At 40.3% G+C, this 24,750-nt stretch overlaps 1 protein-coding gene across 2 annotated transcripts in view; it reads right to left on the bottom strand.

The window, feature by feature from the left end:
- Hbs1l (HBS1 like translational GTPase) overlaps positions 1-18,526 on the bottom strand; it is a 71,027-nt gene extending 52,501 nt beyond the window's left edge. The window contains exons 1-5 of one of the 2 annotated variants that reach the window (XM_041653460.1): positions 18,339-18,526; positions 15,145-15,210; positions 9,385-9,498; positions 6,249-6,443; positions 317-4,737 (exon numbers count right to left, since the gene is read on the bottom strand). In XM_041653460.1, coding sequence (XP_041509394.1) covers positions 3,329-4,737; positions 6,249-6,443; positions 9,385-9,498; positions 15,145-15,210; positions 18,339-18,381 — 1,827 coding nt within the window. In that variant the 5' untranslated portion in view covers positions 18,382-18,526 and the 3' untranslated portion in view covers positions 317-3,328. Of the gene's footprint in view, positions 1-316; positions 4,738-6,248; positions 6,444-9,384; positions 9,499-15,144; positions 15,211-18,338 lie in introns of those variants that run through there. The other variant, XM_041653459.1, reaches the window with a different exon arrangement.
- Between the last annotated feature and the right edge of the window lie 6,224 nt (positions 18,527-24,750).

Here is a 24,750-nt window from a genome sequence, read left to right as displayed (position 1 = left end):
CCCACCTCTTTGAAGGAAGAATCCTCACACTGTTACCTTGGCATGTCGCCTGCATCTAAAATGTTCTGCTTTAAATAGCACAATATAACCCAAGCATGACAAGGCAGGAAATATGGACTCAATTCTTACTCCTTCCACCATAATCTCTGAAATCAATAGTCACCCTAACTCCTAACCTGTATGGTTAATTATGTTTCTATATGACTCATAAAATATCAAATAACACAGATATACCTGCATGCACGCACACACATCCTACAGAAAAGAAGAACTACAAATGATGAAAATATTAGAAGAAATTCTTCACACCAAGACGGACTGTTTTTAGTTCATTTATAGAGACATGAAACAGTAGTACTTTCCACATTAATTACAAAATACCATTCTGAAGTATCAAATTTCTATAGAAACTTCTCATGGGTAAGAAAACCTATGTTGTAATTTCTTTCAACATAGCTTTTATAAAAATGTACATATACACTCAGAATGTGACATGTTTCCAACAGCCTGAAAATCACTTACACAATTACCAAGTTTTATATAATTATAGGTACAAACGTAAGAGAAATTCCTATTAATTCTTCCCTTTCTAGCCAACATTATCTTTGTTTACACACATTCCATTATTAAAATAACAGAAAACAATTTCTAAGCTACTACAGAACTCATTTTATAAACAAATATTTATATATTTACTATAAATAAATTTTATCAACAAATATATATATATTGTGTGTGTGTATATATATGTGGACATAAGAGAAAATTGATGATACATCATTTTTCCAAAATTTAATAATCCAAATATAGGTTCAAGGCCAATCTAAAAAATAGCAGCCATTTACAAACTTGTTCTTTTTCTCTGCACTGTATCATCTTTAGTGCTTCCTTTTATATCCAAAGCACCTTTCTGACATTATCATTGGGGTCACAACTAGATGCAAGATGGCCCAGATACCGCAAGAAAGAAAGGTTGAAAGCCAAGGAGATAAACAGGTGAGAACGTAAATGGGAAAAAAGGAAAAGCTAAGTGTTCTGTACTGAATGAATTCCTGGTTCTGGACAGTCAATTTTAAGAATTCTGTCCTTTACAATGTCAGGACAAAACACCCATGCACACAATAGAACAAAAAGAGCAAAAAGCAAAAATTTTGAACATTTTTCACATAATTTAGGACTAATTTTATTGTATTCCTATGTAAATAGAGACATCTGATCATAACACAAACAGAAATGGCTTTGTTTCTCACCATGAATATCTGAAATAGAAAATAAAGTAAGCCTTACATACTCAACATCCCTGAGCTACGAAGACAGCAGTTGGTCAACGAGCAGCAGCCAGTACACATTTGGTGCAAACACCCTAACAACAGTTTGTTTATCAATGAGCACACCTCTATGCCAAGGACCATGGCCACAAGTGGAAGCAGCAAAGAGGTTTCTTGGCTTCACCCTCTGAGTCTCAGAAACTGTGACATTCCCACAGCCAAAAGGGCAAGGCCTTGTCAAGCACATGTCCGACAGTCCAGTAGCCAAGACAAGTGGTAGTTTCAATCCTAATCAGCCGACAAAGAGACACACGGTCCACTTAAAACAGTACAATTCTCAAAGTATTGTTTTTCTTCTTGAAAATTACTATTAAAAAGTAAAATAATACTATCACACTCTTCAGTGTGGATTAAGTGACAATTGTGGCTTTACGAGCAAAGAGAACCACTTGCATAAGGCTTACTGTATCCGGAGTAATGATGTGTCACAAACTCTCAGAATACAATTCCACTCTACACAGGACACTGCCTATACATAACTCTAATTGGTTAGTCACATACAGAAGTCAGCTACTGAACTGATGGTGAAAGACTAGTGAACCCAATGTTAATGCTAATCCTAAAATGTATGTTCTGGTTTTTATAATGTCCTGGACATTATAAACAATGATATACTCAGTTACAAATACTATGTGGGACTCATGCTGTGGCTCAGAAGAATACTGGATATGGCAGTATCATGTACAGCTAAAACTACTGGAAAAAATTGAATACAACACACACACGCACAAAAAAAAAATTCAAGGAATAGTGAAGTAGCTTCCAAAAAAAAAAAAATATTTCTACTTAGATGGCAGCTACTCAATGTTCACTAAGAAATAGCTTTATGCAAGAAATATAAACACTACTTTTTATTATTCTAGGCAAAAGGTCATTATCCCTGATAAGTAATTTTCCTTGATATTCCTGATTATTAGAAATTAAGTTGGTCAGATATATTTGGCACTAAAATTTTACTATACAACTCTCCAGGAAAAGCAGACATAAGTACCACCTGGAGACCTTCTAGAACCACATTCCCAAGGGATCCTCAGAAACCAACTCAGACATCTGAAAAGCAGTAACAGTGGCTGTATTTAGAAAAATCTTCTCCGGGTGATTCCCAAATTCTAGGACCAGCGCTATTGAAGACATAGCCTTCTCCTACTGACTATAAGCACTCTCATGGGATCTGTCACCTCTGATGGGTCACTGCCAGGCATACAGTCATCAGGAGCAAAAAGGAAGGGTCTATATCTCATTATTTACTGTAAAGAAACTATTGAAGAAATCTGGCAAAAACCTATTAAAATAACATGCAAACATACTTCCAAACACTTTCTATATGTTTATTTTAAAGAAGATGCCTTCAAAATCTATAAAATAATGTATAAAAATAATTTATGCATTAGTTCAGCTGCAATATATACATGGTCCCTTAAAAGATTTTCATCTTATCATTAAAAATGCACCTCAACCATAATTCATAGTACTTTCAAAAATCAAGAATTTCAAAAGTTTCTAATAGGAAAGTTTTAGTAGTCACCTAAGAAAAAATAATAAAACTAGGAATGATGCCAATAATACTTGAAAATATAAGTATATCTCAACTATGCTATGCATCCTAAGAACAAATTTCATACTATAAGCCCAAGTAGTTGCACATTCATTTACAAAAAAAAGAGAACAAAATAGTTCATAGAAAAAAATATCTCCTCATAAAACTTAAGTTGTTTGTCAAATGAAACATCTGATGTTCAATTCACAATGTTTCCATACGTACATTGTAAACATACTCTATGAGCTAGCATTCAAATGAAACCAGTCATTACTCCAAAAAGACATTGTTAAAAAAAAAAAAAAACTCAGTGCAAAAATCCTTACCAACTTAAGTTGTTAAAATGTACTTAAGACAATTTTAATAAAAATCACAATTTGATCCCATAATTGAAAATGATGCTACAGAGACTTTACATTAAGATTAAAAAGCTTGCAACAGTAACTGAGTTTTCCTCTCATTACTATTCTCTAGTAAATGCTTTCTTTTGATTGGCTTTTACAATGTCATCCGGGGATGCTGATTTGAAGTCAAATGGCGTTATTGCTATAAGAGGACTCATTTCTTTGTCCGACACATCTTGAACTTGTCTGCTATAAAGGAAAGTCTTGTAGAGGTCAAGAGTGCGCCTCCTGCAGCTCTTCAGTGGGTAACGAAGACACAGCGTTGAAGCAAAAGCTGAAGGCCTAGCAGCAAGAGCCTTGGTCCACGCCAGAGACAACGGTGCTTTCTTAGCAAGGGAGCCTCTTTTAGTTTTCTTACTATCCTTAGTAGAACTGGAATTTTTCCCTAACTTTGAAGTTAGAACTTTAGTGTCTGCTGTTGGAGCAACTGATGGGTCAGCTACAGGCTTTGAAACAAACTCTGGAGTTTTTATCAGAACACTAAGATCAATATTTGAATCAATTCCAGGATTTCTCAATTCAGATAAACTGAGCTCAAAGGAATCTCTCTTAATCGGAGACTTGTCTAATTCAATCGTTTTTGCAATCAAATCTGAAAGGGACAAATTCTCCAGGTCTCTTGTGGGAGAAGTTTTGGAAAATGCCAACGATGACAGAGATCCTGTTAACTCTGATACTTCATTAGAAGACGGAGAGCGGTTTGCCAGTTGTGACAGGGGAAGGGACCCCAAGCCAGCAGATGACTGGTTACACAGGTCGGATAAAGTAAAGCACTGGCTGGGACTGTTTTCTCTGTGTTCCTCAACCAGCTCAGCTAGGGATAGACTTTCACACTGGAAAAATGGTAAACTATTATTCTTTACAATATTATTCTTGGCACTTTGTCCAGCTTCAGTGTTTATACTGGGATTAAAATTATTTTCCAATGGGACAGGTAAGTGCAACGGGTTATTTAAACTTCCCAAGATGGTCTGCACTGGCATGCTTTGAAAATCAGGTAGCACACTGCTTTGAACACCCCGAGAAGCACTGGCTGCCATGTTCCCTCTCATCAAGGACTTTAAGTCTGGTATTTCTTTCAGAGTGAAATCCTCCTCGGGAGCACACTCAGATGCAGGAGCATCTGCAGTCTTACAAGGCCCACTCTGCAGACTGACTGTGGGGGACAGACTGACTGACGGCTGACGTGCACAAGGATCTCTTGGCACGTCATCAGTCAGGGGTGTCAGGGACAGCTCCTTTGTTAACTTACATGATTCTAGTTCCTTTTCACTTTGGGGTCTGTCAAGTTTCTTTTTTCTATGAAGTAAATAGTGACTTGGCACAAGTGAAGAATTATGTGATCCATATTTTGCTATTGCACTAGAACAATCAAAAGATTTGCTGTTGCTATCCAAATGATTTTCTGATTGAGGGCAAGAATTTTGAACATTTTCAACTGAAACTTCATTAGAAGAAAATAAGACTCCTTACCTTACAAGAGCCATTAATGTTCAGATGAGCGAGTTGACATTTGCAGAAGACAGTCACAGCAACCAAAAGGAGACATGAAATAAGGCATTTAATTACTAAGTGCTTCCTTTGATTACAACTAAAGCGATACATGTTCATTATTTAGCAACAGGGACAATGAGGAAAACAAAAGAGGAATATTACCTCTAACAACCTAAGATGACCTTCACACTATTTTAATATGTGAGTAAACATTCTAATTTCCATGGATTTATCATGGAATCATAGATTTCATGAATGTGAAGCTCTATCACACTGAAATTGCCATGATTACCATTTTAAAACTTTTTAAACTCTTAAATCTTTAAATTTTAAAACTTTTAAAACTTCTTTTAAAAAGTAAAAAACTGGGTTCATTTTTCTCTGTACTTTAATACATTAAAAACAACAAGCATACACCATCTGTGATTTCCTGTGTTCTAGGAACACTTTATTAATAGAGAAGACATTATCATTACAATCACTTAAAAGTACGCCTGAGCCGGGTAGTGGTGGCAGGCGGATCTCTTTGAGTTCAAGGCCATCCTGGTCTACCAGAACTAGTTCCAGGACAGACTCCAAAAGCTAGAGAAACCCTGTCTTGAAAAACCTAAAAAAAAAAAAGTACACCTGAGTCCCAATCCCCACATGCAGAAACATACTGATTTCACAGGGGTAGGCTGCATGCAATTTTGCAGAGGCCTAACCCAAAGATTAAAGGACATATCAATCCAGTTAACAAATGACCACACTCCCAGTAACAGAATCATGCCAATTAATACAACTGTACCTCAGTTCTCATGTCCACAAAATTCTAAACCCCAAACCCACAAATCTAAAATTAAAAACCTATTCTTGTTTTTTTATGCATTAGCTAAAATGAAATATGAAGAGTACAATTTTAATACTTTATATTATTTAATGATACTCAAATAACATGAAATTATAGTTATAAATATCTATGACCTAAGTACAGAGGAATTTTTATCAATGGCTAGATATTCAATTCTGTCTCATTTCATTAGGATTTTATAAAGTTCAATAAGAAACTAACAAGAAGGAAAATGTCTTCTTTTATCTGATTTTATTTCCTTTGTGCTGTTGGTTATGGAAGCAAACACAAAACTCAAATTAAAAATCCCCAAACTGATGCTAGCGCTGGCTCAATAGTCAAGAGCATTGTCAATCTTCTCTTACCGAGGACCATGGTTTGGTTCCCAGCACCCACGCAGTGGCTCACAACCATCCTTAACTCCAGTTCAGGGGATCCGACACCTTCTTTTGACCTCCTAAGACACTGCACACATGTGGGGCACAGATAGAAATGTAGGCAAAACACTCACATACATAAAATAGAACTGCCTTTACAAAAGTGCAAACTAGAAAGCCAACTGATAATAACTGAGATTACTGATGTAGCCAACTAACAACTCAGCAAATTCACTTTTTGCTCAGCACCCAGAAGAGCTAGGGGGAGTGAAAGCATACCTTTCGATGCCTTTCCTGCAGACACTGCTCTTTCGCTCTTCTCCTTCATATTCTGCACATTGTCTTGTTCCAGAACCACTGACAAAGCCTTCTGGACATCAAACTTGTTTTTCAGAATTGCTTCAATCAGTATGTCATCAGGCGCAGCATCTCCCAGTACCTCTCGCATGTGATCAAGGCATGAGTACAGACGAGCTAGAACACACAACAGAGAAAGAGCTGTACTATACAGCATCTTCAAAGAGCTCTCATCGTGAAAGATCTTCACATGTGAACAGAGACTTTTAAATTATACTAGCAAGTCAAACTCTCCTTTTCTTCAGTAGAAATTACTTACAATGGTTATATTTTATCTACTATGCACTGTCTTCTCATATCTCATAAATGAAGAAATCAATGTAATGAATGCTTATAAATAATACTTGAAAAAATACATATAAATTGCATACAACAATATATATTCTCAGTGCAGGATAAGGTTACATGTTCCCAATTGCTTAAAAAATACAAATGGATGGAGCTGGACAGATGGCTCAGAGGGTAAAGCAGATAGGTACTATTCTTACAGAGGGACCCAAATTTGGTTCCCAAACACCAACATTGGGTCAATCAGATCAGCCTGTAACTCCAACTCCAGATGATCTAAAACCCTCTTTTGAGGTCTCTAGACATCTTCACTCATGTGCACATGTCAACACACAGACATACACATATAAACATAATCAAAAATAACAAATATTTAAAAAAAATACAAATGACACACTAACATTTTGAGACAGTCATGGTGAAATTTCTCCCAATCACTTCCAGCATGACTAGACAGGAAAGGGGATTGTGTGAGACTATTATAAACTTGTTGGTAATCCCAGGCAATCACTAGCTATATTTCTTACATGTCACAAACCGCTATTTTTTTTGCCAAACTAACTGAGCTCTCTCCATTACCGACAAATATCATCCTTTAAAATTATCAAAATAATTTAAGACCAAAATAATCAAATCTAAGAAATAAAGACAGAAAGGAACATTCATGGTTAAAACCATAATTAAACCTAGGATTGCACTGCTTAAAGATTTTCATTTTTCTTATAATTAAGCTATGATAAAAATTTAGTATAACATAATCAGTCTTACATCCTTAAGAGCTAAAATGGGACCAGGTGCCTAGAGGCTAAAGAATCAAAACAGATACTCATTTGTGTATATGCACAATTACCCTGATTTTGTTAGCTCCTGGCATTTAAGAAAATATTTATTCCCTATATCTGAGTGTTTTGCCTCACACTGATAATATCCAATCCTCACAGAAATGCTGTATGCCAGACATGTCACAGAATGTAATTCACCTCAAAAGTTTCTGTGTTGAACATGATAAGGCATCTACTATCAATACTTAATACTTCCCTTAGTAAAAGCTATTCTGCACTTTCTAATTACAAAAACAAATTCCTTAAATACCAAGACAATTCTGCTTTGGCTCTGTGTAAGAATTACACAGGCTTTCCCTGTTACTAGGAAAGAATCATGTACTGAACTAATACATGAATCACTGAAACTGGATGGCAATATTTAACAGAACAGGCATCAGAACGTCTAATCATTAATCATAGTATATCTATCCCTACACATTCATAAAGAGGAAAAGTAGTAAGGAGGTGAAAAGTGGAGACTACAGTCAGGCTGGCCTAATCAATCCATAGCCTATTCGTGTTCCTATGAAATAAAACTTACCAATAAGGCCAGGCAGATTCAGTGTGTTAATAGAGAGCCTGCTAAGCAGGTAGTTAACATGGGTCACAATTATCCCTGCTATGTAAGTAGTTACATGTCAGGATGGAAAGTTAGCCTCCTTTCTCAAATAACTTGGACTTAATCACTGACCACAGAAGCACAGGTGGCAGAAAAAGGACCTCTATTCTACTCCTGCCTTCTTATCCCTCATGACTATGCTAACACTCCTGAGTACAGACAGCACTACCTCTGTCCAAGTCACTAACACCAGATGTCCAACTCAATCTACAGAGTTGACAAAATTTAATTTCTCCTACTTTCTGATTTATGTAGTTATGCCTTCCTTCTATTTACGCTGATTGTTAGCTCCTGCCATTTAAGAAAATATTTATTTCCTCTATCTGAGTGTTTTGCCTTCATGTATGTATGTGCATCATGCCCAAGTCTACTGCCCCAGAGGTCAGAAGCGAGTATCTGATCCCATGGAACTGGAGTAATGGATGCTCTGTGGACCAACATGTGGGTGCAGGGAACTGAATCCAGGTCTCCTAGAAGAGCAGCAAGTGCTCTTAATCACTGAGCTGCCTTTCTGGCCCCAGTGATTGTTTTATTAACATATTCAAAGATCAGCTTACATTCTCCCATTTCTTTCTGTTTCCAAGTCAATTATAAACTTTACATGAACAACATGTATAGGAAAAGTACAACTGCAAAGGGGGGAGCAGAGCTCAGCCTCACTCATTCTCCAGACAGTCTTACTCACGTACCTGGCCGCTTACTCTATCAATCTATGGTTTAACAAATTCCTGAAGCAATGTCACATATGAAACGTATTAGTAAAAGGAGGCCGAAACATAGCTATTCTTTTCAAATGTTTAAGAGTTAAAAGTAAGCAAACAATCAGTGCTGCTACTCCTTACAGGTTCCATCTTGACTTCACTCACAGACATAACAGCTGCGGTTGTTACTCTGGGTTACTCTGTTTTTCAGAGGTTTCTTCCTTAAACTTCTTGGAAGCTACCCTTCTTGTAAATAGAGCAACTCCTGTCCTTTAGTCATCAGCTCTCTAAAACCTCATGGACCACAGTCCTTTAAAAATTGTTTCAACAAATCACTGAATTTCTCTTCCTTGTAAAACATGAAAGAATGAGAAAACTCAGTCAAAAATCCCAGTTATTCAGCAGCTGATAGGCTTAATGGAATCAAATTCTCAATCATACACTTCAACAGACTTCTCAATAGATACATTAAATAAGATGCAAAGTTTCCTTCAAAGAATAAGATATGCTTATATCATTACTGTTCATATTCATTACTATGAATAATCTCAATAAACTTTATAAATTCTTACTTGGTGATTAATCATTTTCAGCTAATGAAGATATGCTAATTTAAAAAGCCATACCTTGGTCAAGTTCACTTAATTGTTGATTCAAAAGAGAATTAGAAGACTCTTTCAGATCTTCATAACCATATTCTTCTACAGGGTTGTCACGTCGTGAGTAAATAAACTGAGCAGCTAGAATACAAAATGAAGAATGCTGTAATATAGCCAGTTCCTAACTTTTTCTCATTTTTTAACAAAAATTAAGATAAAGGAGCCTGGTCTACAAGAGCTAGTTCCAGGACAGGCTCCAAAACCACAGAGAAACCCTGTCTCGAGAAAAAAAAAAAAAAAAGATAAAGGAGATGAGACTATAGTTCATTAGTAAAAGCTTCCCTGATGGAGGAAGGTCATTGGCTAATAAAGAAACTGCCTTGGCCCATTTTATTGGTTAGAACATAGGTGGGCAGAGTAGGCAGAACAGAATGCTGGGAGGAAGAGGAAGTGAGTTCAGTCTCGACAGCTCTGCTCTCTGAAGAGACGCCATAGCTCAGCTCTCGGGGGGCAGACGCAGACCCAGAATGGACGTAGGCTAGAATCTTTCCCGGTAAGACTGATGCTACACAGATTATTAGATATGGGTTGATCGGGATATGAGAATTAGCCTGTAAGGGTTAGAGTTAATGGGCCAAGCAGTGTTTAAAAGAATACAATTTGTGTGTTGTTATTTCAGAGGTAAAGCTAGCCAGTGGCGGGAGCTGGGTGACGGAATGCAACCCGCAGCTCCCTACAACACTTCCCTAGTGTGCATAAGGCCCTGGGTTTGATTCTCAATACTGAAGCTGAGAAATCCCATTGAAGGCACTAAAGCAGAAAGAAACAGAGGAAAACATCAGTATGTACTGCTCTGGTCTCTGTACGCTAATGTACAGAAGGAAGGCATCTACATTCACACGCATGCATTCACTATACACACACACACACGTGCATGATTACACACACAAATCTGATCACCACTTACAATCACTTTGACAAGTGATGAAATTATAAATATTTCAAGACAATATAAATTCTACCCAAGTTGTAGTCAAAGCCCTTAGACTAGCACCTCACTAATCTCTTGTTGTTCTTCCTTCCTTCCCCCAGTCTCCAAGACCATTCTGTTCATTTCATCCTTGCCCACTATTATGCTCCTTTATTTTCTCTTGGTACTGATATTTTAAAGCACACATCAAACTTATTTGCTTAAAAAAACACTCAAAATGTATTTGCATAGTGAAGTCAATATTAAATTTTGCTATCCAAGAAACACTAATTTTGCCAGATTCCAAAAGGCTGCCAAAAGCATAAGTACTAAATTTAAAAATATATATTTTTTAGAATTATTTTCTTTAATTGACTCTTTGTGAATTTCATATCACATAACCCAATCGCACTCATCTCCATGTCCGCCTGCCACCCTTCAAACCTCCCCCAGAAAAGAAAACAATCTCGCTGTGGAAACTGCAGTGTGCCACACAAAGTATATCCTTTGACCAAAAATGTTCGTTGCAATGAGGTCTGGTTCCAGGCCTCGGGTTTCTGCTACACTACCAATACCAGATCCTCACTGGGACTCCTCTCCAATATCCTCTTGTTGCGCTGTGTCACGGAGATCCTGCAGTTTTGATTACACAGGACTGGGCCCTTCACAGACTCCAGCAGCTCACAGATGGGGTAGATGTTGGAGTAGGCCAACTCAAAGCCCCGGATCTGGGTCTGGATGGTAGCTGAATTGGTCATCCTACCTGCTCTGCTGTGCCTGTACCGCTAGGGCCAGCTCTCCCACTTTTACCAGGGAAGGGATACAGCTGACTTTCCTGCCTGTGGAAGCTGGCAAAGGCAGGACTGAATCTCCTGCACTGGTGCCATCGGGGCCGACTCTCCAGCACCGTCCTGGCAAGGGGCAGGGCCTATTCACCAAAGTGCTCCAGCCAGCACGGGGCAAGGTCAGCTATCCTGTGCTGGCACTCCATGGCCAACAAGAGGCAGGGCCAGCTCTCTTACACTCATGCCCTCAGAGCTCTCCCACACCCACACCACCAGGGTGAGAGGTGCAGGCCTGCTATCCTGGGCAGCCAGCAAGGGGTGGGGCCAGCAGTCCTGCCAGCAGTGAGGGGCATGTCCAGCTAAGCAGCACACTCAGATGTAGCTTCAGGCAGCAGACTAGACAAAGGTCATCCACTTGGCCTTTGATGGTAACACAGGCCATAGACATCAACACAGACACCAGCTATAGGAGGGCTTCAGACCCAGACATGGCCTTCAGGGGCAGCACACAGTGACACCACAGCCCCAGGACATCAAGCATGGCTACTCATACAGGCCTGTTCCTCGCCGCCATGGCATCTCCAGTTCCACCTCTCTCCAGAGTGCATGAACCACCCACTTATCTTTCTCTCCCTTCTCTCCATCACATACTCTATCTATCAATTAAAGGCTTTATTAGACCATGAGTACAGTATGTATGCTCACCTCTTGAATGAACAAAAGAAGGTTAGAGTTTTATTCCCTGAGCTACTCAATACATCATTTGTTCATTAATTCCCTAAATGAGACATACTGTCTAGGGTATTCAGATACTGAGGTGCCTGATCTTCTCACCTGAGGAATTACCACCCAGGACAGCCTGCAAGCATGTTTGTGGGGGCATTTATTTGCATAAACCCTTTCCTCCTCGAGTGGCTTTATGTCCTGGTGTTTTATTACAACCACAAAGGAGCAAATTGGGGCAGATAGCAACCATGACAGCAGTAATGAAGAGGCGGTTCTGCTTCACAGAGCAGCCAAAAGCCCACAGCTCTGCCACAGGCTGCTGCTTTAAATATCAGAAACTATTCTAAAACTACTCATTTCTTATTGGAAATTACCTGAAAACACACATTAAAAAATAACCTAGGCCCAGCACATGGTGCTCAGGCCTGCTATCCTAACTTCTGAGACTCTGAAACAGGGAATCCCTGATATGGGACAATGCTTTTCTACACTATGAATATGTATTACTCTCATTGGTTAACGAAAAGCTGACAGAGCGTAGCTAGGCAGGAAGTTAGGTGGGAAAGCCAAACTGGTAATGATGAGGAAAAAGAGGTGGAGTCAGGAGAGGTCAGCTGCTGCCCAGCAAGCAGCAGGTGAAGAAAATGAGTAACAAGTCATGAGTCACATGGCAAAGCATAAATAGAAATATGGGTTAATTTAAGTATAAGAGTTAGCCAGTAACAAGCCTGAGCTACTGGCAAAGCATTTATAAGCAATAGTAAGCTTCTGAGTCGGTTATTTGGGACTGGGCAGTCAGGAGAGGAAACATCCATTTACAAATTCCAGACTGCAGGTTAGCCTGAGGTGTGTGTTGGGATCCGAGGCAGCAGAGGCTAGAGTGTGTTCTGGTCTAATGCTACTGCTACACCACACACTTTCCTTTCTTGACTGTTTGTGGTGGAGTGTTCTGGTTATTGCTGTCTTTCTACAAGGTGGTGTTGAATCTCACACATGCCTACTAAGCTACATGCATGCCTACTAAGCTACATTTCACACCCGGTAAATGTGCTAGAAAATAAAAAAAATCATATTCTCATGCTTTTGTTAAAAGTGAGTTTATCAAAGAAGCAAAACTATTTAACTACATACTGTTCAGTAGACTTCCTAATGTACACAAAAACAACTCACAGCCTGGGTGTCCAGAATCTGAACAATGCAGGATTCGCATGAAGCCATGAGAGACACACAGAAGTCTCTGATCAAGGCATCAAGTAAGCCAGGCCCATACATGTAAATCTCCGGAAAACAACTTCTGAAAGAGTAACTTTTGTGCTGTTAGAACACTAGGTACTACCTAGAGAGTAACTATTAATTTGCACCAATTGTGAGCAATCACTGCTGTATGAAGAGTCCACTTTCATGGAAACCATATTCAACAAACCTTGTAGATCTCAACTTGCCTTTGAGACACAGTCTCTGTAGTCCTGACTGGTCTAGAACTCGCCATATACACCAGGCTGGCTTCAAACTCAGAGATCAGCCTGCCTCTTACTCAAGTGCTGGGATTAAAGACATGTGCCACCACACCTAGCAGACCTTGACTCTATAAGCCTCTCAAATCCATAACTAAGCACTACTATTCTTTCCCTAAATAAATGGTTCCCAAATGCCAGTCTAATACTCCAAATACTACTGATCAAAATTTACTATCTGTGTTATTCTTTTGGTCTCTGGTCCCTTTAAAGGACAAGCCACGCCCACTCCCCCAAGACCTCTAGTCACCATCTTGAATCTCTTACTGTCCTCTCTTGGTGTGTGTGCACGTTGTCTCTCTGTCTCCCTCTCTTTTTCTCTTCTCCTCTCCCTCTCTCTCCTCTAAGTAATAAATGTTCAGTTCTGATTCATACTATGTGTCTGTCACATGTCCCTACCCACGCGCTGGCTTGCCAAACTCCAGGGCCTGGCACCCGCCCACCCCACTGGGGACTCGCCAGCATTTCCCACTGCTAGCTGCTTGGGGAACCGCCCGGGGATTTTTGGCATAAAAATCTGCCTTCAGAGATCTTAGGATTTCACTGTAGGGCCCGGGTCTACCCTTGTTCTTGGGGTTCATCTTGAGGACAGTTTCTGGTCAGCCAGCTAAAACATTGTTTGTTCCTGTGCTCCCTCTGCCCCACCTGGTGATTAGCCGTAGGGCATTGTTTACCCCATCTTTCGTGTGGTAATTTCCCACCTGCCTGGGCAGAAATCCTTGTGCAGCAGCTAGGTACATAAGGATTTCCCCAAGGTTGAATAAATGGCATTCGGCTGATTTCCTTTCGAATGACCCAGGTCTCTTGTGTGTTCTTTCAATCTCCAGGCCCTTGCCCAACTTGCATACAGTGGCGTGCGAACTGTACCGAGGGGGTAACACAGAATCTCACTATGACCAAGTGACATCTTAATGATTTATATAACCGTGTAATACAGAGACTATTAGAAAAATAAGTCTTCAAAGCTTTCCTTAAACTTCTTCATTTTTGTTTAAAATGGGTAAGTGGGTAAAAACTCTTACTATACAAGCATGAGGGTCTGAGTTCAAATCCCTAGTACCCATGAAAACCAGGCGTGGCCATGTACATGTCTGTAACCCCAGTGCTTTGGGTGGCAGAGATAGCAGGATCCCTGAGACTTGCTGGCTACCAGCCTATGAGAGATACTGTGTCAAAGAACTAATATGAAGAGTGACATAAGATACCTGAGGCTCTCCCACACTCCCCACGCATGCACACAAGCATGCACCTACACCAACACAGAACACACACACACACAAAACTCATAAAAATTATTCATGAGTAAGAAACTCTTACAGGTGAACTTGGTGGGGCATACTTACAAAGCCATCTAAGTATGGCCAAAGCTGGAGGACCACCAAGAATTCAGGGCCACCCTGAACTATATATATAAAGTCTATTTTCTGTTTTCAAATAAACCATTACAAAAACTTTACATTTTAAAATGTGAGTATATAAATAAATACACACATACACATATCTTGTTTTGTTTTGTTTTGTAGTTTCGAGCTCTGTGTAGTCCTGGCTGTCCAGAACTTGCTCTGGACACCAGGCTGGCCTCAAACTCACAGAGGTCTGCCTACTTCTGCCTCCCGAGTGCTGGGATTAAAGGTGTGCACCACCACTAACCAGCTTCATATCTTTTTAGGACTTATGTATTATAGTATTATGACTCTAGTCCAGGATGACAATCATACTTACTTGATCCTTTTAAACAGTCAAATCAAAGAAATAGTTTTTTGGCTTTTTGTTTGTTTGGTTTACAACTTACCTGTTGATGGTGAAATACAATAATCATCCTCCACAGACTGGCCATACAAATCATCTTCTTCAAAATCTAAAACACAAAACAGATTCATTGACAAGTTCAATCAGTCCTCTATATTAATGAGGAAGTACCTGAATTATCTACAAAATAAATTAAAATAGCAACTGCCAAGGAACCTGAATGTCCACTTTTCCATAAATTCCAAGAATGGTACCCACAAAGCAGACATCCACTTAACCTAAATTACTGACAGTCTATCTTTAAAAGCATACGTACCTTCTGTTTTTTAAACTGACTGGGCTTTATTTAATTCTCCCACATCTGCCACGTGATCAGAACTCAGTAATAATCCAGTAGATTTATAAATGAATTGTCTAATTGATCACAAAACCTAAGGTAAGCCACCCGCTGCTCTCCCTAGGCAAACATCTTTACAAAAAAGGGAGTGTAGGGTACAATCCAACCAAAGTCACTCTCCGTGAGAACCAGGAAGACTAACTTTCGTGACCCCGAGTCTTCAAGTGAAGTATGTATGTGGAGTGAGTTGGCCTTGGCGGAGCATGTTCTCTAGGAAGGCTCCAGCTGCCCCTTTACCTCCGGCAGCCACCTCTGACTTCTTGTCTTCAATGCATAAGAAATTATTGCTCCTTCTAGGAAAAACTTAGTTCCGTCAAGTACCTGGCATACGTGGGACACTAAATTAATGTGTTCATAAGTTAATGAGTCAAATTACTTAAAACCCTGCAAGGAACATAAATTTATACCTGAGACTCTTAAAGAGACATTTTCAGGACAAAGTGTGCACATTTCCAGCTCTGTCAATGCCAAAAGCCTAGCAGCCCAAAAGAGAGTGATTACAAAGCTGTATGATAAGTGCTCAACGTGAGAAATAAAGTGACCTGGGAACATCCATGTGAACTTCTCCAGGAACAGAACATGCAAACCAATTCCACAGGAGAGAGTAGCCAGCTTTCTAGGGCACTCATGCTGCAGGAGCAGCATGCTTAAAGGCTAAGACCAAAAATCATGGCAATTAAAATTTGTATGGCTGCTAGTATTGGCTAAAAATATGTGAGGTTCAAAAAAAAAAAAAAAAAAACCAACCAGACTTTAATCCCAAATTTAAAAATGTTATTCACAACCCCCAAAAATATCTTTTAATATAACAAATCACTTTTACTAGTTCAGGTGGCCTAAAGAGCTATAATATTAAAATAGGGAGAAAATTCTTCCTGCCATCTTCCTAAAGTGGTTCATTTATTTCTTAAACAAAATATTGGTGTGGTTTCCTATACGCACGGCATCGCACCAGCCACTGGACTACACATAGGATTAAGCAGGGCTTTTAAACGAGCTGAGTCGGGCTGCACATGCAGAAGAGTTGCTTGCCCATTATGCACAAAGTCCTCGGTTCCACCTGGAGGTACTACATAAGCCAGACCTGAAAGTCCATGACTGTCATCTATCACCTGGGAAACAGAATCAGAGGCAGGAGGATTAGGAGTTCATCTCCTTGGCTGGACAGTGGATTCAAGTCCAGCACAGGCTACATGAAGATGTCTCAAAACAAGCAAAAACACTAGTTGAGGCAGTCATGAAAAATACTCCAAAGGACACAGAAAAAAAGAAGCAGGTGTTACAAAGAGGAACCAAAAGGTTTTAGACCTCAGGCTAAGGAAGTTAAAATACTTTTATGAATTTTTAATTATTCAAAGTCCAAAGGGAAGCCTAACTGGGGAGAAAACAACTAGACATTGAAAACAAATTATACTTTTGTAAGCAGGGAGGGAGGAACATCCCATGACAGGGCTGGACAGGCGTGGTTATGATGTCACCAATTGTTACAAAGAAGTATAACCTGACTTCAGGTAGCCAAGACAGGATGACGTCACCAACTGTTACAAAGAAATATAACCTGACCTTGGGTAGTCAAGACAAGAAGGTATTCAGCACTGAGTCTCAGAGGACACACAACTCTTGTCAAATACTTCACACAGAAATCCGGGCATTACACTGTGGGGAACCTCTCATGTTAACCAGCTGCTCCTTTTAGACAGTCCTTAACATCTTAAGCAGTACCCAGCACTCAGTTATCACTGAAGGAGGAAATAAGGTACTAAAGAGAAGAGTGTCCTTCGCTTCGTATCTACAAAATCTCTCCTGGTCTAAAGTCATTCCTCAGTGGCCATGGCCGCAAGGCATTTTATACATCCGCTACAAGTGGACGTCAGCAAAGGAAGACATTCCAGGCAGACTGGGTCCCAGTCTCCAAAGGCAGCACGGGCTGTTAGCTGTCCAACCATATCTGAACACAACGATGCTCACAGTCTCCCAGGGGTGTCACTAACAACAGACTCCTTCAACTGCACGCTCTCCAGTTGACAAAGCTCACTCCTTTTGCATTAGCTCACAGTGTCTTTATTTTCAGCTTCTAGGATGCTTGATGATACCTATTATTATCCATTCGTTGCAGGGCATATAGTCTTCCTAAAACCACTCTGAACTTGTCTCCTTGAGAACAGATTTTTTTTTAATTAAAAATAAAAAAACCCCAACGAGTCCTTTTCTAGGACTTCCCCTCTAGTGTTGCTTTTCATTTCCATTTTAAAATAATTAATATTATTGGACATTAACTGAATATATGCGTGAAGATCAGCAAATCGACTTAATTTCTTGAGCCTTTTAAACGTGAATCTTTTCTGTTTCTTAAGTCCCCAATTTTGAAATTCGCTGAAAATTCGGGTCAAGCGAGAATTCTGCAGTCAAAACACACGAACACAGGCAAAAATTAAAAAAAAAAAAAAAGTTGAACGTAAGCACTAAGCCAGCCTGGGTTTAAAAATAAGTAACGCCTCGGCGGCATGTCTGAAGAAGGGCTTATGAGACAGAAGTTAGAAACTGATATCTGGGTCCCCAAATGAAACAATGAGAAAAGAGGTATCCCAAAGAGCATCGAATCCCAACGTCGCCAAACATCCGTAGGCCCGTGAGCTGCCATTCTCCAGGTCAATCCAGAAGGCAGCAATCACGCTGTCTTCCTTCCCTGGGACTCTAATGTCCTACCCTTTCCCCCACCTTCTCCTCTCCTCACCACAAACACGACTTCTAGGGTCCGCACTCCCATCCTGGCGGACGTACAGGCCAGGATCCCAGCTGGAACAGCTAGGACGACTTCCCAGCGCGGCCCTGCCACCCACCTTCATCGTAGTTATATCCTCGGACGTTCCGATGCCGAGCCATCGCGGCACGCAGGGCGTCTGCCTCAGTCCCTTCCAAAGAACTCGGCTCAGACGCGGAGAAAGCGCCAAGCGCGGCCTGCAGACCTCTTCCGCGCCATCTTGGCTTCCGCCAGGCCTCTGCGCCAAGCGTCTGCGCAGACGCGACGTCCTACGTGCGCACTACGCGACGGCAAGCTCTCAGGGTCACAGCCGGCCTCCCGATAGCGCGTGCGCACTCGGCGGACGGCGCAAGGCCCCGCCCCCCAGCGAGTTGACTGACGTGGATTTCAATGCCGGAAATTCTCTCAGCTCTTTCCACGTTGTTGCAGTGAAGATGACGAGCCGTGATCTTTGACGTACACCAGCGTTCAGGATTATTTTCTAGACTTGGTTTTTGATCGTCTGAAAAGCTGCCTGTTTTGCTCTATGAGAGCTAGGACTCTGTTTCAGCTTTTAGGCTATAGGTAAACACGACAGGCAATCCACAAACGTGTGTGACTGTGGCATGGTAATTAGTCCAAGCTTTAGAGGAAGAAAGACATTTTGAACAAGTAATTAAAATATAGCCGCACTGGGTCACTATGTTTTGTGGTAATTCATGGCTTCAGGTATGGGCTCCATCCTCCATAAACAACTCTAGTAAACAACTGTCTGGCTTGAGCTATGTAAACTATTTTCATTAACGTGGATTAATTAAGAAAGATGCCTTAGGCATTGATTGAGTACATAAACATGTGAACTTGCTAAGAGCATTTAGTACAGCTTTTCAGACACAGCACTAGCCTTGGGGGCTTATGATGTAATACATAATACACAAATCTATAACCTGTTATTAAACATCCTCGTTTCGTAAAACACAAGGCTAATAGTGCTGTGTAAAGACAGCCTCATTATCATCATGAACAAACCGCTTTGTTGTAGCTTGTTTTTGCAATGCCAAGACCTTGTATCAAAAGGCAGACGTCAAATTCTACCTTACTCAGCTTTTCTTATCCACAACAATGAGAAAACACAAATTAAATTCATATTTGTAAATGGCTCAGGTTTGAGTTCTGACTACAGAATGGTTCTTCTTAACTATCATACTTTAACATGGCTCCAAGGCAAAATTTTATGCAAAAAAAAGTAGATGCTAGTTTTATATGATTTTTAAGTGTTTTATTTTACGCCTTTAAATAATTTCTACATTGCAGCCTATCTCTTTGTAAGTAAGGATATTATCTTACTTATGTATTATCCAACTTGTGAAGATGTAAACGACATTTGCCCATGTAAGAGTACTTAGCCCAGAACATGAAAGCGCTGAAAAATATTAAATGTGCTGGACGTGAGGGCTCAAGCCTTTAATCTCAGTACTTGCTAAATCGAAGCAGGAGGATCAGGAGTTCAAGGTCATCCTCAGCTCACAGGCAGGTACAGGCCAGCCAACACTACCTGAGATCCTGTTTCACAGGAAGTTGTGAAACGTAAACACAAATGAAGCTCCTGTCCCACTGAACCATCAGCACTGCTAACTAGAACTCACTGACGCGGCCCTTGGAATAAATGAGTTATGAACTGACCACATAAATCATACAGGGCAGTGAATAAGGAAACTGTCTTTCTGCCTAAGAGACTACGTACTTGGTTCTGTGGATCAATTTGGGTTGATTTGTGAAAAATATCAATGAAAATAGCACACTCTTTGTGCTTGTTAGTGTCAAGTTGACCTAACTTGCCACCAGCAAACATAGTCTACAGGAGAAAATAGGGAGAAAATACGGTTACAGAGAAGCTGCACTTGACTTTGTTTTTCTCAGTCTAGATCTAGTCCTTAAAAAAAAAAAAAAAAAAAAGTTTCTCAGACTTTAAGTGGAAATTTTTCCCAATCATTTGGGTGCCATTTGTAGCAGGATTAAAATTAGAGTCACCTGGAGATTGCCTTATCAGATTGTCCTGCTGAGGCGGCTGGTTGCTGTGGGAGGTTCCAGTCTCCTCTGGAGGGCACCCTCTCTAGGTGGGTGGGCCTGGTCTGAATCAGAAGGCTGGCCAGCATGAACCAAGGAGGGAGTCAGTAAGAAGTGTTCTTCTCCAGGTTCTGCTTCCCTTTATGCCTGAGTGGCCCGCCCTGGCTTCCCTCAGTGATGGACTGAAACTTGAAAGTGTAAACCCTTTCCTTCACCCAAGCTGCTTTTGGTTACAGTCTTTTAACACAGTAACAGAATGAAGCTGCAAGGCCACCTGTTGACAGTGATATTGAAGTAACATTGAAAACAATAAACGATACATAAAGTCTGTATTGAAAAATATTTACATACCTGTAAATTCCAGCAATGCCACCAACCCAGTCAAGACAATGAATATATGCAGACTCTCAAACATTATATGCAGAATATAAAAATATCCAGGGATACTTCTGCCCTTCATGACTGCCCGACATAGCCTTTGGCAACAGCTGATGGGCTGTCTGTTACTAAATACCTGTTTGTATTTTTAAAAAGTTCGTGTAGTCGAAACCTGGCAGTAGGTCCTCTTTTTAATGACTTCTTTTATTAGCGTAACTATTGTGAGATTCAGTCCCATAGGTGCTTGGGTCAACAGTCTATTCCTCTTTCTTTCAGAAAGAGTTCCATTGTATAGAAATGGAAGAGAAAATGCAGGCATCACCCGGTGGCCAGCCTACTTGGTACAAGGTGCTTCTAAAGAAGAAGTATGGCACAACTTGCCCCTCAAGTCAGAACATTGAATTATGAAGTCGCCTGCATAGTTGGTTGCTGGCCCATAGAGAGCCTGGACTCTTCCTCTCACCTCTAATGTGTCTCTTCCGCACAGAGACTCTAATGAGAGGAGTTCTCACTGCCCAGTCTGAGCTAATGTGCTAACCAATCACAAGCCATAGGCTTTCACTGTGTAAGTGGTTATTCACGAACAACAAATCAGACACTCTTCTCGGAAACTGTCTCCAGAGTGGTTTAGCTCCAAGCCCTTTACCAACCCACGGGCATTGCTGTCTCGTCTGGGGACACCCCGGTACCAATGGCATAGAAGGGCCAGCTGTAATATTCCATTAATCTATTGATACCTACTTTGTTTCCAGTGTTAACTACCGCAAATAAGACTGCAGTAAATATTCATTACAAATTCTTTTTTTTAATTTATTTATTTATTAAAGATTTCTGTCTCTTCTACGCCACCGCCTCCCATTTCCCTCCCCTCCCCCAATTAAGTCCCCCCCCCCCAGCCCGAAAAGCAGTCAGGGTTCCCTGTCCTGTGGGAAGTCCAAGGACCACCCACCTTCATCCAGGTCTAGTAAGGTGAGCATCCAAACTGCCTAGGCTCCCACAAAGCCAGTATGTGCAGTAGGATCAGAAACCCATTGCCATTGTTCTTGAGTTCTCAGGAGTCCTCATTGTCCGCAATGTTCAGAGAGTCCGGTTTTATCCCAGGCTTTTCCAGACCCAGGCCAGCTGGCCTTGGTGAGATCCCAGTAGAACATCCCCATTGACTCAGTGTGTGGGTGCACCCCTTGCGGTCCTAAGTTCCTTGCTCCTGCTCACTCTCCATCTGCTCCTGATTTGGACCTTGAGATTTATGTCCGGTGCTCCAATGTGGGTCTCTGTCTCTGTCTCCTTTCATTGCCTGATGAAGGTTAATATCCAGGAGGATGACTATATGTTTTTCTTTGGGTTCACCTTCTTATTTAGCTTCTCTAGGATCACGAATTTATAGGCTCAAAGTCATTTATTTATGGCTAGAAACCAATTATGAGTGAGTACATCTCATGTTCCTCTTTTTGGGTCTGGCTTACCTCACTCAGGATAGTGTTTTCTATTTCTGTCCATTTGCATGCAAAATTCAAGAAGTCATTGTTTTTTACTGCCGAGTAGTACTCTAATATGTATATATTCCATACTTTCTTCATCCATTCTTCCACTGAAGGGCATCTAGGCTGTTTCCAGGTTCTGGCTATTACAAACAATGCTGCTATGAACATAGTTGAGCATATACTTTTGTTGTATGATAGGGCCTCTCTTGGGTATATTCCCAAGAGTGGTATTGCTGGGTCCAGGGGTAGGTTGATCCCGAATTTCCTGAGAAACCGAAACACTGATTTCCAAAGTGGTTGCACAAGTTTGCATTCCCACCAGCAATGGATGAGTGTACCCCTTTCTCCACAACCTCTCCAACAAAGGCTATCATTGGTGTTTTTTATTTTAGCCATTCTGACAGGGGTAAGATGGTATCTTAAAGTTGTCTTGATTTGCATTTCCCTGATCGCTAAGGAAGTTGAGCATGACCTTAAGTGTCTTTTGGCCATTTGAACTTCTTCTGTTGAGAATTCTCTGTTCAGCTCAATGCCCCATTTTATAATTGGGTTGGTTAGCCTTTTACGGTCTAGTTTCTTGAGATCTTTATATATTTTGGAGATCAGACCTTTGTCAGTTGCGGGGTTGGTGAAGATCTTCGCCCAGTCAGTGGGTTGCCTTTTTGTCTTAGTGACAGTGTCCTTTGCTTTATAGATGCTTCTCAGTCTCAGGAGGTCCCATTTATTCAATGAGGTCCTTAATGTCTGTGCTGCTGGGGTTATACGTAGGAAGTGGTCTCCTGTGCCCATGTGTTGTAGAGTACTTCCCACTTTCTCTTCAATCAGGTTCAGTGTGTTCGGACTGATATTGAGGTCTTTAATCCATTTGGACTTGAGTTTTGTGCATGGTGATAGATATGGATCTATTTTCACTCTTCTACAGATTGACATCCAGTTTTGCCAGCACAATTTGTTGAAGATGCTCTCTTTTTTCCATTGTATACTTTTAGCTCCTTTATCGAAAATCAGGTGTTCATAGGTTTGTGAGTTAAAGTCAGGGTCTTCTATTTGATTCCATTGGTCAACTTCTCTGTTTTTATGCCAATACCAAGCTGTTTTCAATACTGTAGCTCTGTAGTAGAGTTTGAAGTCAGGGATGGTAATGCCTCCAGACGCTCCTTTGTTGTATAAGATTGTTTTGGCTATCCTTGGTTTTTTGTTTTTCCATATAAAGTTGATTATTGTCTTCTCCAGATCTGTGAAGAAATTTGATGGGGATAGCATTGAATCTATAGATTGCTTTTGGTAGAATTGCCATTTTTACTATGTTGATCCTCCCAATCCAGGAGCAAGGGAGATCCTTCCATTTTCTGGTGTCCTCTTCAATTTCTTTCTTCAAAGACTTAAAGTTCTTGTCAAATAGATCTTTCACCTCCTTGGTCAGAGTTACCCCCAAGATATTTTATGCTATTTGTGGCTATTGTGAAAGGTGATGCTTCTCTAATTTCCCTCTCTGTTTCCTTATCCTTAGTGAATAGGAAGGCCACTGATTTTTTTGGAGTTGATCTTGTATCCTGCCACATTACTAAAGGTGTTTATCAGCTGTAGGAGTTCTTTGGTAGAGTTTTTGGGGTCGCTTATGTATACTATCATATCATCTGCAAATAACGAGAGCTTAATTTCTTCTTTTCCGATATGAATCCCCTTGATCCCCTTATGTTGTCTTATTGCTATTGCTAGAACTTCAAGCACTATATTGAAGAGGTATGGAGAGAGTGGACAGCCTTGTCGTGTTCCTGATTTTAGTGGGATGGCTTTGAGTTTTTCTCCATTTAATTTAATGTTAGCTGTTGGCTTGCTGTAAATAGCTTTTATTATATTTAGGTATGACCCTTGTATCCCTAATCTCTCCAAGACTTTTATCATAAAGGGGTGTTGAATTTTGTCAAATGCTTTTTCAGCATCTAATGAAATGATCATATGGTTTTTTTCTTTCAGTTTATTTATATGGTGGATTACATTGATAGATTTTCGAATGTTGAACCAGCCCTGCATCTCTGGGGTGAAGCCTACTTGATCATAATGGATAATTTTTCTAATGTGTTCTTGGATTCGGTTTGCCAGTATTTTATTGAGAATTTTTGCGTCGATATTCATGAGTGAGATAGGCCTGTAATTCTCTTTCTTGGTTGGGTCTTTGTGTGGTTTTGGTATCAGGGTAACTGTAGCTTCATAAAAGGAATTTGGCAATGACTCTTCTGTTTCTATATTGTGAAATACATTAAGGAGTATAGGTATTAGCTCTTCCTGGAAGTTCTGGTAGAATTCTGCATTGAAACCATCTGGTCCTGGGCTTTTTTTGGAAGGGAGATTTTTGGTAATGGTTTCTAGTTCTTCGCGACTAACAGGTCTATTTAGATCGTTCACCTGGTCTTGGTTTAGCTTTGGTATGTGGTACTTATCTAAAAAAATGTCCATTTCTTTTGCATTTTCTAGTTTTGTAGCATACATGCTTTTGTAGTAAGATCTACTGAGTCTCTGAATTTCTTCTGTGTCTGTGCTTATGTCCCCCTTTTCATTTCTGATCTTATTTATTTGCGTGTTCTC

Source organism: Microtus oregoni, unplaced genomic scaffold, assembly GCF_018167655.1.
Source record: "Microtus oregoni isolate MIOR12 unplaced genomic scaffold, Mior012 000006F_ref0000085, whole genome shotgun sequence".
NCBI lineage: Eukaryota > Metazoa > Chordata > Mammalia > Rodentia > Cricetidae > Microtus > Microtus oregoni.
The sequence above is the reverse complement of the archived record's forward strand: the minus strand, read 5'-3'. Positions and strand labels throughout refer to the sequence as shown.